Source organism: Mustela nivalis (genome assembly GCF_964662115.1).
Source record: "Mustela nivalis genome assembly, chromosome: 7".
NCBI lineage: Eukaryota > Metazoa > Chordata > Mammalia > Carnivora > Mustelidae > Mustela > Mustela nivalis.
Window position 1 is genome coordinate 69696448 of NC_139026.1, and position 14852 is coordinate 69711299.

The 14852-nt window shown below is 34.7% G+C and overlaps 1 protein-coding gene across 5 annotated transcripts in view; it reads right to left on the minus strand.

Moving 5' to 3' along the window:
* Positions 1 to 1279: 1279 nt before the first annotated feature.
* FGFR1OP2 (FGFR1 oncogene partner 2) overlaps positions 1280 to 14852 on the minus strand; it is a 30617-nt gene continuing 17044 nt past the window's right edge. For 2 of the 5 annotated variants that reach the window (XM_082738563.1, XM_082738562.1), the window contains 5 exons: positions 12198 to 12315; positions 10291 to 10433; positions 7847 to 7960; positions 5102 to 5215; positions 1280 to 3286 (listed from right to left, as the gene is read on the minus strand). In XM_082738563.1, the coding sequence (XP_082594689.1) occupies positions 3149 to 3286; positions 5102 to 5215; positions 7847 to 7960; positions 10291 to 10433; positions 12198 to 12315 (627 nt within the window). In that variant the 3' untranslated portion in view covers positions 1280 to 3148. Of the gene's footprint in view, positions 3287 to 5101; positions 5216 to 6309; positions 6978 to 7121; positions 7961 to 10290; positions 10434 to 12197; positions 12316 to 14852 lie in introns of those variants that run through there. The other 3 variants (XM_082738565.1, XM_082738564.1, XR_014313727.1) reach the window with 2 other exon arrangements.

Here is a 14852-nt window from a genome sequence, read left to right on the forward strand (position 1 = left end):
CTAGCACGAATCATAATGTGTGTTAACCAGGGGAAGCAGTGGAGATAGCCAGAAATGGTAGGATACTGATATATTTAGAAGGAGGGTCAATAGGATTTGCCAATGAATTGGGTGTAAAATAGAACAGGAAGTAGAGACGAAGATGCCACCAAGGTTTTCGGCTGAAAAGATGGAGTTATCATAAGCTGAGATGGCTGGACAGTGAGTCTGAGATCTCTCTTTGATAGTTACACTTGAAGGAGTCTGGAGTTAATGAGAGGTTTAATGAGAGCTGTAAAGCTGGGAGTCATCAGCATTACAGGTGGTATTTAAAGTCATGAGATTGGATGAGATCACCAAGGAAGTGAGTAGGAATAGAGTAGAAATAAGGACTGAGCCCTGGGGCTCTCTAATTTTAAGTCAGAAGAAAGAACAAAAGCAGCCACAGAGGTAAAAAGAAAGCCCCTTCCAATTAGAAATTATTCTTCATTGCTGTTTAACTAAAAACTGACTCCTATTTTACTCAGACTGTCAGAAAAGGTGGAGATCAAATGAGTTAATGATCTATGATCTTCCAATCATTGAGGCAATTTAGAAATAAAATACTTTGTAAGTCACCCTTATATAAAGGAGATCAATTTGAGCAGATAATACTTCATCTGTAAGGTTGTATATAATTGGTTTTTTAGAATAGTAGTGGATAGATGATAAATAGATATTGTTTTTTAGGGTTGCTGTAACAAATCACCATAAGGGGTGGTTCACAATTCTGAAAAATTAAGAAGGCCAGAAGTCTGAAATCAAGCAGGGCTGGCCCCTTCTGGAGGCTCTGAGGGACAAGGCATTCCATACGTTTCTCCTGGCTTCTGGTGGTATAGTGTGGCCCCAAGGCTTGCATAACTCCCCACCTGTCTTCACATGGCTTTCTCCTCATGTGTCTGTTTGAAATATCCTTGTCTCTTATAAGGACACCAGTCATTGGATATAGGGCCCATCCTAAATTCAGGATGATTTTATCCCAAGATCCTTAAATTTTCAAAAACTTAAATTATGGTCATATTCACAGGTACAGAACATCAGAACCAGGACTGGACATACCTTTGAAGGGACACTCTTAAACCCACCACATACAATAAAAAGGCTTGCAGGATAAGGAATAAGTTGCAGGCCAATTCCTAAGAAATACAGGTGTAAGTTGTTGCTAAGTACTAGCTTTGTGGTAAGAGATGAGATGCCATAAAAAAAACCTGTATGTAAGGATAAATGTAAGCATTGTTCTCAAATTAACTTGGAGACCATATCAATTTCAACCATTTGTCTTTATTGATAAAATGGCTCCTATGCAGTACACACTCTCAGACATATATTTAAGGTTTTACTTTAAAAAAAAAATATGGATGGAAAACTGTTGCTATATAGTGAAGTAAATGTCTTTAAACACCAAGATCTTAAAATTATATCCAAGTAAGAAGACCAAGAATAAATTAACTTATTTATAAAAATAACTATCAAGTAACATTTTGTAACAGAGCTGCCTCAATGAATTGCCTCAGACTTAATCTCAACTGTGTAGCTTATTTTAATTCTGACTTGGGATAAAAACTGTATAAATGAATGTGTCACCAAATTAACAGATACTTACCCCAAAACCAACAGAAAAGCTTAAAATAAAAACTGTCATTTATAAAATATCAATTAAGGCCTCTGAGAATCTGTTCAGTGTTTGGGCCATTAGCCCTTTTCAGTCAGCCCCATCAACCCTACTCACCCCAAAATTAGGATAGAAAATTCCAAGGTGAAAAGTAGTTTTCAATTTTATCAATATATGAAATTATACACAAAAATTACCATGTGAATATTTCTTTAACAAATTATATACCCCAAAGTGGAATTTCCTATTGTGCTAATTTTAATATAAATGAATATATTTGATCATATGTGACTTTTTCTTTTATCCTTTTATTTTATAATCACAAAATAAGAAAAATTTAGATTTCAACTCATGTTAAAGTACATTTATGTCTAGTGGCTTTTAAAAATTTACATACTGGATATATATTTTGTAAAAAACAAAACAAATACTTATAAATCCACAGACTTCCTTCCCCTCACCCCCCTTTGACTGAGAGGTTATAAGAAAAATCTTACAGGTTATGAGGACCAGATAGAGGTTAAGAATAGATCCAGAAAACAATTGTTTTTTTGAAATTTTAACTTACTTTCTGTATCTCTTAAGAATACTTAAAAAAAAAAAAAACTTTTAAAAAAGGGTTCAGTGAGGCAGAACAATTCTTAATTTACTCTGAAATTACCTTACCTATGCTGTATCAAACATTTCAACTCTTTCAGCTAAGAGCTACATAATATCCTTAAGATCAACCAGAGAAGAGAAAAATCTCATCTTCATTATTGATTTAGAACCAAAACTTAAATCTTTCAAAGGAGTAGTTTAACCTACTAATATGTCTAAGATCTTCTTTCTTAGAAAGTAATATTCTTTCTCTTTCATTCCTGAAATAGTTCATATACTTAAGCAACTTATGGACAATTGTTAGCTATTTTAACTATGGCAAGTTAGCTAAAATGAAATCACCTCTTGTTTATGGTGCACATAAAACATTCTTATGGCCTTGCTAAATGAATTTTCTTTGACAAAAATTTACATTTCTGGGAAGGTAGACAGGCAATCATTAAAGCTGAAGTCTCATGGTACATAAAGCTCTCTCTTAACTCTGATGCCATACAAGGTGGAGAAATAAAATTTAGTATGACAATCTTTCTTCCTAAAACTGTGGCAAAATGTGAATAATTTCATGAACTCCCAAACATTTACCGGGGATAGTTGGGCTTACCCAAGTGTCATCCAGAATGCCACCTGCACTGCTGGAAGCTCTTGACAGTTTAGCACTCAGAAAATCTTTAGTTTGTTCATCCATTAACAAAGTTTCTATTTTAAATTTTATTTTGGAATAAAGTCTATGACCATTAACTATGCATTTTTTGTTGCTATCTCAAGAATTATCATTGCCAGTGCACTGTACATACTATAGAAAAAAAATAAAGCAAAGGGTAGCTTGAGACAGATTTTTCTGCTAATTCATTCACTTTAGTAGACCAGTCCTGGTGACCATTTAGAGCCTTGTAAGAAGCTCACACACTTACAGGCTCTTCAGCTCTTCCTCAGACTCAGGTCACTATTGGTCACTAATGCTGACAAAGATGAACTTTCAGACATATCATCCTTCCTAAGGTTCAGAAATGATTCTCGAGTTATTTGAAGGATCTCTCTCAAGCCTTTGTTTTCTTGCTAAAAGAGGGCAAAAAAACAAAGATGCAGTCAGCAGGACAGCCCCGAGAATACAAACATATCTTACGCCAAACATATGAAGGTATGACAGAAGGTTCTATCATTGGCAGACATACACTAAATGATATATGCAGTTGAAGTTGACAACTTGAATCCAAAGAATACTTTTTTTTTTTAAGGATTTTATTTATTTATCAGAGAGAGAGATAGGGAGAGAGAGTGAGCATAGGCAGGCAGAATGGCAGGCAGAGTTAGAGGGAGAAGCAGGCTCCCTGCCAAGCAAGTAGCCCGATGTGGGACTCCATCCCAGGACGCCGGGATCATGACCTGAGCCGAAGGCAGCTGCTTAACCAACTGCGCCACCCAGGCATCCCAAGAATACTTTTTTAAAAAAAGATACAAGAACTGTGCTCAGTGTTTTCCACCAGTGCAAAGCCTTCTTTTTTATGCAGCTCTGATTGTAGATGGAACCTGAGAAATTGCCTTATTTTAAACTCACAGTATAGATGAAGAAAATAACATCTAGGTTTATATTTCTATAAACTCAGCAAAGCCTGTGAATAATACCCTGGGACTAGGACCTCCTAGTACTTTAGTCCTTTTACTCCTTTCCATGAAAGCATGGAATGCAGGACAAGCCATCTGGTCTGGTTTGTTTTCTTCCCTCTAATTTGAAAGCAGCAGGGTTGGCTGAGTGAATTGGGATATTTTTCAAAAAGGCAAGTGACCAGATCTAGCACTAATAACTACCACCCCCCCCCCCCCCCGATTAGTTACTGTAAGAAATAAGCAGACATTTAAAAATAACATTTGTAATTCTCAACCACTTTGTCTTCAGTCTTTCTAAATTTTACTGGTACAAAGCAGGGGTCAAACTATATACAGCCTGGCTTGAGGTCTGTTGTTTTTAAATTAAACTTTACAGGAACATAGGTAAACTCAGTCTTTTTTGTGTATATTGCTGCTTTGTGTTACAATGGCAGAGCTGAGTAGTTCCAACAGAATGTTTGGTTTGCAAAGCCTAAAATATTTCCTATCTGGTCCTTTACTGAAAAAGTTTGCTTAACCCTGTTTAAAGAATGCTTAGAGACAGAAATCACTTTAGGCCCTCAATAACCAAAAGTATCTCCATTATGATTTCAAAATGAAACTTTTAAAACATAAAAGTTGGGGCACCTGGCTGGCTTAGTTTTTGGGCATTTGCCGCTGGCGCAGGTCATAATCCCAGAGTCCTAGGATCGAGCTCCACGTTGGACTCCCTGCTTGGCGGGAAGCTTACTTCTCCCTCTCCCATTCCCCCTGCTTGTATTCCCTCTCTCTCTGTCAAATAAGTAAAATCTTTAAAAAATGAATAAAGTATAAAAGTCTGTTCTACTGATCTGAATTATTCAACAACGACTGATGCTTGTGCTGCCACAAATAAAGGACGGAAAAGCTTTTATATTCCTCAGAAAAATACAAGTGCCCTAAGAATATCCGTGGTTTAAAAAAACTTTTCCTGCATCATCATCATTTCCAACAGAATGAAGAAATTTTTTAAATCACTAAATTAAAAAGCATATTCACCCAGTAACAGGAAGCAACACAGGATCAAAACATCAATGTTTTCAAATACTGCTTTACTGATCCTCGACTCTTCTATTACTATGGAAATGGTCCTGCATTATATGCCCATATAACCAGTATCCAGGTTAAGAAAGAGAACATTGCCAGTTTTCCAGAGAAGTGTATACATATATTTTTAAATGGGATGTATTTTCTGGCATAAATCTTTGTATGGACAGTTTTTATCCACATTTGCAATTTAAAACTTACTTCAAGTTGAAATATTCGCTCCTGTTCCTTGCAACCCTGTTGCTCGTCAATTTCAATAGCTTTCCTCATTACTGCTGCCATTTCCGTTATCTGATCAACATGTGCTTGTAATTCCTGAAAAAAAGAGATGGGAGTTGCAAATCAGTGAAATACTTTCGTTTTATTTTTGGATCCTCTCCTTTTTAAAAAGTCTGCATTGCCACTTAATATGGATGTAATATTCTTACATTGCCATTTAACATGAAGGTACTTTATAAACCAGTTTTACCAGAAAGTTGACTGACCATGAATGTGCTTTTGAAATCAGAGTTTTATCAGGGCTACAAGTAAGGATAAACACCACAATATAACTAAACCCACTAGCAAGAAGAAGTGTACTCATATTTCACATTCCTCTCACCCTACAAATGATCAACAACTTTTCCTTTTTTATACCTACATATAGTACTAATTAAAGTAATGGGGAAGACAAAAATTGACATATTTGATCTCTTTACCCCTAACATCTTCATGATTCACAAGTCTTTTCTGTATTATCCATGTCTAAAAACTGATCTCAATCCAACCTAGAAACTTTTCCAGATTATAATCTTCCTTGAGAGCAGGAACTGTATCTTGTTTATATTTGCCTATGTCTGGTACATAATGGATAATAAATATTGAATAAAATGAACAAAAGTCTGCTTTTGAGTATTAAAATATTAAATGTCCTTCTTTGCAAACTGTTCAAATATCACTTAGGTATAAAATGGCCACATTTATTTGGTGTAGCAGGTATACAAATTTCTTCCAATCTCATGCTATTATTACTTTTTGCACACCTATGATATGCCAGGCACCGTGCTAAGCAATGGGAATAGGAAACCTATCAAGACATGTTCCCTGATTTCAAGGAGCTTAGAGTCAAGTGAAAGAGACAGACATGAGGTTTAAAAATCAACAGAAACTTAATAATAATTTTTTCAACAAATAGCTTCTAAGATCATTGTTCACTGGCAGTTGGGGGTGATTTTTATTATATTAAGGTCAAACTCAAAAGCTAAAATCTCCCCCAATAACCTTGTCTCTTAAATTGTATATATCTGATTTGTAAAAAGGATTTGGAAAGGACCTCCAAAACTTACAAAACTAGTAAACTGTGGAAAAATATGGAGAACAAATAGTATCTAGCAAACCACACATTTAGTACATTCTAACCAACAAAAATGCAGATCCTTAAATTATTTTAATGGGGACACCTATACAATGCTAGTATGCAGAAAGGCAAAACAAAAGGACTAATCTGCACTACCCAATATGATGCTATGCAAATGTCAATTAAAATTAAACACCTTTTAAAAAAGTTAATTCAGTCCGAGTTGCACTAGTGACACTTGAAGTGCTCAATAGCCAAGTGGCACTGGTGGCTTCCATGTTGAATAGCACAGATAAAGAACATTTCCATCATTTCAGGAAGTACTATTGGACAGTCCTGGATTAGATTATGGTAGCAACAATAATATCAAGACAAACATCTATCATATTCTGAAATAGTTTTTTAAAAAGATTATTAAAATCTCTCCCTCTGGAAAGGGAGCATAATGTTTAAAACCAAGCTTTAAGTACAGACAACTGTAGCAACAGACTGAGGATGATGAGTAAAAATTCTGAATACCAACATTTTCTTCAGTTTATCGTTTAGTGTCCTTTAAGGGTAAAAGGCTGTACAGGAAGCAAATAATTCTTTGCCTTTAAAATGGAAGAAAATGAGATTCCACTAATTTTTTCAGGATAGAGTCTGTTCTAATTAAATCATGAGAAAAAAAACCCACGAAGATTTCAAACAGAAGAGTTTTATAGGCCCAGTTCACGGAGGGTTCATTTATTACAATAAAATCTTTTTTTTTTTTTCTCTTTTTTTATAGCAGGCTCTCTGCCGAGCAGAGAGCCTGACGCGGGGCTCGATCCCAGGACCCTGGGATCATGACCTGAGCCGAAGGCAGAGGCTTTAACCTACCAAGCCACCCAGGCGCCCCATTACAATAAAATCTTTAGGGAGGTATCCTAGGTCTTTTAGTGAACACAGAGGCTAAGAGCTGTGCTTTCAAAACTGTCTGAAAAGCAAGAAGAGTCAGTAACATAATCCTTGAACTGTCAGTAATACAATCCTTGAACTTTCTTGAAATGCCTTTCATTTATAACTTTTTAGGGTTATTTCAAATTTGCTCAATAAAGACCTGCCACAATAATTAAAACAAAAAAGACAATGTAGCATATATTACTAACATATACATATACATATAGTATGAAACCTAAACAAAGGCATCTTTAGGTTATTGAGAACTCAAACTAAAGAACTACAAACTATTACAAATCTGAGTTAAAACTGTTCCTTTAATAGTTCGAACCAAAACTTCTATGAAATCAGATTAAAATAACTTCCAAGAAAATACTTTGATGTCCACAAAGAGGGTAGCTGTTTACACAATTCTGCAGCAACAAAATGAAAATCTGGCTTGAACAACCTTTAAAGCCTGCCATTACCTAACAGGCTGTGTATGATACAAAGGGAATTAATGACAGATTTAAAGTTTCTACACTGAATATTTTTGCATGGCTATCAAAAGCACAGTATATATATATTTAAGGCAATTTCATTTATTTGCTGATTTAAACTGGCAGGAAAATTCAATGTCAAAGAATGTTTTAAATGGACCTTCCCCCTTCCATCCACACCCCAAAAGTTGACTGTTTTATTTAGTGTACATTCTGATTTGCTTCCAAGTGCCTCCTCTCCAGTCCATGTTGAGATGCTTCAAAGATGTGTCGAGATGCATCAAGGAAGAATCCTTCGGAGCTGTTACGATGTACCATGTCAATCTGTAGTATAGAGTCATTATAATGTTAATACGGATATTATCCGTAATTTAAAAACTGAATGAGTGTTAGTTCATGCGTGTTAGCCAACTGTTTGAAATGTTTGTTTTTTTAAGATTTCCAAAAAGGCATCTGTTCAAAAATAATGTAAAAATGAGTATTTGGAAAAAATGAGTTCTTCTCAAACTTTTTATTGATTTTCCAGTCTGTACTCAAAAACTTCTAAGTGAGGGTAAAATTCTGTACTACAGTTGGTCTTAAAATGATCTCTTATGCCAAAATGCTGTTATGTGTAACTCCGCTTATTACCCCTAAATGCATTATAAAATTTGTGTTTAGGCTCATCAGAGTATCAACACCTAAACACATCTTGGAATATTTCTGCACCTCTATCATACAAGTTTCTCTGCTCACCCACTTCTGTTTGTTGACCCTTCCACCCCAATAATTAATTCAAGGCTAGACTTGGATGAATCTGTCTTCTTGACACCTTCCCATATTATCTTCATGAGAACTTATCTTGCTCCATTAGTACTCCCGTATTAAATCATATCTCTATTTTAGGATTCATCACATCCTACCTTATATATTCTGTTTGTATTTCCCTTTATACTCTAAGCTCTTATGGCAGAGTGATGGAACTTATTATTTACTCATCTTATTATAATAACTAAGCCAGGACAAGTGTTAATAAGTGTTTGTTTAATTGAGATGAAGTGTCTCCTTTTTGGGAAAAATCAAAATCACAAACATTAATATGTATTAGTTGGAATTAACATACAAGTCACTGAACAGTCATTTTATGGAAGGATCAGCACTCAGATGAATTCAATCTACATAATAAAAGATGGTCTACAGTTATCTTAAGAAATGTTTAACTTTCCTAATTAATAACACTGCACTAGTGAATGGTAAAATCTAATGTGTTCTAGAAAATATTTACTTTTGGAATAGCTGCTACCAGATGGAACTACCAACCTGCAGTATCTCATGCTAAACATTCTTTGGTAGAGCAATCTCTTTAGATCTTAACAAATTTCTTAGGTTTTAAACATAAGGGCCTTTTGCAATTTCTCATGATTATATTTATTTTACCAACAATTTCAGTCAATTCATCTTTGTACCTTTAAAAGAAACACTCAAGTTATACATTTAAATTTTTGTTTTTATAATGATCTCATTAAAGATAGATAAATTTATATTCAAAAGATTGCCACTTAAACATCCAAGATTGTTCCTTCTGGTTAGAAGATGAATAGTTTAATTAGATAACATTAAACCCATATTTATTAATTTATTATAAAATTGACACAAGAGTATCTATTACTAATTCTCTTAATAGGAAAACTTGTCACACAAAGATCTATTTACTAGGTATTAATTTTAATAGAATAATTTATAATTTAAAAATACCTACAAGCACCAATATGGGAGAATTAATTTAAGGATTCTAAAATGTGTTTCAGTTATTGAGAAAGATAAATGCATGTCTTAAAACAATATTTCTTATATAATGTTAGTTTTAACTAATAATAGTTAGCTCATCATTATGCAATACAGGTATAACTAGAAATCACAATATTCTAATATTTTTATTCACAGCAGCAGTTAAAATTCAGCTTAAAATGTAAATAGGAAAGAATTATTCTACTTGTCTTCATAGCAGTTGCTAATAAACAAAGGGACATACACAAAGGAAAGAGACACAGGGATGTCAATAACTGAAATGAACAGAGGAGGAAAAAACCAATTTCTAACCAGTTTAGCTCTATCTCTAAAAATGGTGTTAAGTGATATGTGATTGGGGAGTAGGGGTGGGGTCAAATCTTAATATGTTGGCTCTTTTCCTCCTTGCACCACCCCCACCATGGTTTTTCCATCATGATCAGTATAATTTACAGTCTGGATTAATTAGCCTCATTCAGAAAACACTCTTAAGAAAAACAGATCTACCTTTAGCTGGCTTCAGATTTCTGAAAACGTTTTTCGGCATTTCAATTTTTGTTTTTGCAACAAATGTCAATACACAAATTAGAAGAACTATTTCTTAAAAGCAGATAAGCTTATAAAAATATTTTTTAATATACTTACCTTTACTTTCCAAATAAAGTTTATTTTTGAAAATATGTTAGAGCTACTGGGAACAATATGAGCTAAGAGAGTAAATCAAACAAAATATGTAACAAGAAGTGACAAAAATGAGGAAAAGCAGAAAATATCAGAAAGATGAAATATTCGGTATGTTATATACCTGTGATTTAAAAAAAATCTCAACACAAGTTAACCATTTATGCTTCTTTTTCATTTCAAATTATACTTATAAAATGGATTACCTTGGAGTGTTGTTCTTTTAACTTCGTTATTATACCCGGATCATCTTTTTTGCTGGCCATTAGCAGTCTAAACATTTGCTCTCGATACTTGCTCATTATAAGTTCCAAGGCAGACTGATGTTCTTCCAGGGATGTACGTAATTCTATCAGAATCACAAGAACAAGAGTATATTTTACTCAAACCTGAGTTAAAGATGTACACAATAGTCTCCTCTCCACTGTATTTACCAAAAAAGCAACTTACAAAGAGGGTGTTTTGAAAAGAAAATGTGTAAAAATCTTGCCATAAAGCAAGCACACCAAATGGGGGTCCCTTGTTAGTTTTTTTAAATGACCATTTAAAGCTTAGTTTTAAAGAATCATTTCAACAAATATTTACTGAATAATAATCAAGTATCAGATAATGCTCTATATTAGGAATACACAAAAGACCATGGAGCTCAGAGTCTAGAGGAGAAAGCAAATACATAAATAATTATAATACAACGTGTAAAGTACAGAGTAGAGCTCTACCCAAATATATATAAACAAAGTCTGTGAGCAGAAACTGGTGAGTTTCATATTATTGAGATGAACTTGGATTTCTAAAGATAAAAAAGGGAAGGGCATGCTATGCAGGGAGGCATGAAAGTGGGTTTTGTGTTCAGGAACTAGTGCGGGGCAGCAAGAACAAAGGTCTCATGGAGAAAAGAGGTATGGGAAGAAGACAGAGTAGAGGCCTCGAGTTGATGTTGAAAGCTCTGGATAGGGACGCCTGGGTGGCTCAGTTGGTTAAGCAGCTGCCTTCGGCTCAGGTCATGATCCCAGCGTCCTGGGATCGAGTCCCACATTGGGCTCTTTGCTCCGCAGGGAGCCTGCTTCTCCCTCTAACTCTGCCTTCCACTCTGTCTGCCTATGCTCGCTCTCGCTCACTCTCTCTCTGACAAATAAATAAATAAAATCTTTAAAAAAAAAAAAAAAAAAAGAAAGCTCTGGATAAGGAAATAAGTTTACAATGAAGGTTCTAAAGCAGAAAAATAACAACCAGATATATCTTTGAAAAATGAATCTGATGCCTGTGTTGTAGAAAGACTGAAGGGGGAAAAGAGATTCAAATCACAGAGGCCAATTAGGACAGATCAAGCAAGAGACTTTGAACACCAAAGCAAGGGACTGAAGTAGAGAAGAGAAGGAAAGGGAGTTATTTCATAGGTAATAACAATGGCATAAACTGGATATTGAGGCTAAGAATCTAAGATGACTCCACACAAGGTAGACATTCATATGTAGTAAAGGATAATGACGAATACATTATGGTTGGGGCATATGGATCACAAATGAGAATACCAAAAAGAAAATTTAGTTGGCCATTTCCCCATTTTTGAAAATATGAATTGGTCCCAAGTTAAGAGTCCAGTTGTATATTACAGCTCTTTTAATTTTTTTTTTTTAAAAGATTTTATTTATTTGACAGACAGAGATCACAAGTAGGCAGAGAGGGAGGCAGAGAGAGAGGGGGAAGCAGGATCCCGGCAGAGCAGAGAGCCCGATGTGGGGCTGGATCCCAGAACCCTGGGATCATGACCTGAGCCAAAAGCAGAGGCTTTAACCCACTGAGCCACCCAGGCACCCCCTACAGCTCTTTTAATTTTAACTAAATTCAATTTTAACTAAAATCCAATGAACTGTGCCCTTCAAAAGGGTATATTTTATGGTATGTGAAACATCTCAATAACAGTAATAAAATAACTTATGCAAAAGAAATGAAAAATTATTTTATAAAAATAAATGTGAATCTAACTTTAAAGCCCACTCCTTTATTCTCAAAGCATTCTGATAAGCCCCTTAGCAACATAATTCATTATAGCATTCTTGGTTCTCAACTTTAGTTGTCAAACTCCTTTGTTTTTTAAGATTATGTATCTTACCTTTGTTCTCTTGTTGCAGTTCTCTAATTTGTCTGTTTTCTTGCTGGATTCCCATAACTAATGTGGACCGTGGCCGATGCCTTGCAACTTCATTAAGTTCTTGAATTTCTTCCTGATACTAATGAAAAGATCAGAAAAGAACATGTGGAGAGAAAATATTTGAAAGTATATATCTCAGATACATATCTGATAAGGGTCTAATATCCAGAATATATAAAGAATTCTTACAACTCTCAGTAACAATAAAAATAATAATTCTAATTTAATAATAATAACATTAAAAAGTAGGCAAACAAGACGAGTAAGTTTTGGGGAATCTAATGTACAGCATGGTGACTTTAGTTAACAATACTGTATTATACACTCAGAAATCAGTAAGAGTAGATTTTAAATGTTTTCATCACACACGGTAATTATGTGAGGTGACACAGGTGTTAACTAACTTTATTGTGGTACTCATCTTGCAATATACATGTGTATCAAATTATCTTGTACACCTTAAGCTTACACAATGTTATATGTTAATTCTATCTCAATAGAGCTGGAAAAAAGTGGGTAAGGGATCTGACAAGACATTTCTTTAGAGAAAGTCTACAAATGGCCAATAAACATATAAAAAGATGTTTAATATTACTAGTCATTAGGGAAATGCAATTCAATAGAACAGTAAGATACCACTTCACAACTACTAGGATGATTTTTTTTTTTAAAGATTTTATTTATTTATTTGACAGAGAGAGACACAGCGAGAGAGGGAATAGACAAGCAGGGGGAGTGGGAGACAGAGAGGGAGAAGCAGGCTCCCTGCTGAGCAGAGAGCCCGATGCGGGGCTCGATTGTAGGACTCTGGCATCATGACCTGAGCCAAAGGCGGGTGGCTTAACCGACTGAGCCACTCAGGTGCCCTACTAGGATGATCTTAATCAAAAAGTCAAATACCAAGTGTCGGGCAGAATGTGGAGTAATTGTACTGTTCAGTGGAATATAAAATGGTGTAGCTGTTTGGAAAAGTCAAGCAGATCTTCAAAAAGTTAAACACAGAGCTATTATATGACCCATTCATTCTACCCCCCAGGTATATACCCAAGATAACCGAAAATATATGTCTACACAGGAACTTATACACTAATATTCATAGGAGTATTATTTATAATAGCCCCCCAACAGAAACAATCCAAATGTCCATCAACTGATGGATAGACACAATGCACTATGTCCTTATGATGGAATATTTCAGCAATAAAGAGGGATAAAAAACTTATAACATGCTGCAACACGGATGAACCTCAAAAACATTAAAAAACCAGTTACAAAAAAAAGCCACATCCTGTGATTCCATTTATATGAAATGTCCAAAAGAGACAAATCCACAGAGATAGATTAGTGCCAGGGGCTGAGGGAAGGGAGAGCTAGGGAACATCCGTTAATGGAGGCGAGCCTTTTGGGGTAATGACACTGTACCAGAATTAGTGAGTATGGTTACACAACCTGTGAACATACTAAAATCCAATGAACTATGCCCTTCAAAAGGGTTAATTTTATGTTTATATCTCATTAACAATAGTAAAAGAACATGTGCAAAATAATTAAAATGATAAATAAATGTGAGTCTAACTTTAATATTGTTCTACTTCATTTTCAAGGCATTTTGGTGTGCTGCTCAGTAATTTATTTATTCATTATAACATTCCTGGTTCTTTAACTATTATATTCCTTTGTTTTTACAACTCAATTCAGATATATGTTCCTTGGAATACATAAGTCAAGCTGGACAGTTAGGGAGATATGTAATCTGTTTAGGGCAACAAAACAAGTAAACTTGCTCCATTATTTCTAGTAGCAGTATCCCAGGATGGCTTCTTTTTACAAAATGGATGAGTTTCAAAAGAAAGTCTATGAATATACATTTCCCTCAACTCATTACCATCAAAATACAAGAAATTATATAATTCTCTTTGAGTTGAAAATTTTTATCAGAAGGAGGCTTTTAAAATGGTAGCTAAACTCCATGGATCACTGGAAAGTTCTTATATACAAGTTATTTAAGAAAGTTCTTACATATATTCTATGGATTATAAGGATAATAAGAAGTGAAGTGAAGTCCTTTTCATTTCTTAATTGGTAGCAGTAAGTGAAAATGAAGGTAGGAAGTACAAATTCAACAACTGCATAATGTATAAACCAAATATATCTCTGTCCAAAAAGCAAATAATCAAATATGCAGCTTTTAGAATATACAAACGTATATATATATATAACTTGGACATTGAAAAAATTATAGGGTAATCTACAAGTCAGGGTACTTTATTTTTTAATTTTTTTAAAAAAGATTTTTTAATTTATTAATTTGACAGACAGAGATCACAAGCAGGCAGAAAGGCAGGCAGCGAGAGAGAGAGGGGGAAGCAGGCTCCCGCCTGAGCAGAGAACCTGATGCGAGGCTCAATCCCAGGACCCTGGGATCATGACCTGAGCCAAAGGCAGAGGCTTAACCCACTGAGCCACCCAGGTGCCCCAAAGTTTTGGGCTACTTTTAAGTTTTATAGAACATTAAGAAAATAACAAATATTAATTAAGCAGAAGTTTATGATTCAAGCAATGCATAAATGTCTGACTGCTTTTTTCAAAATGGAATCAACAAGAAAGAAAAATCAA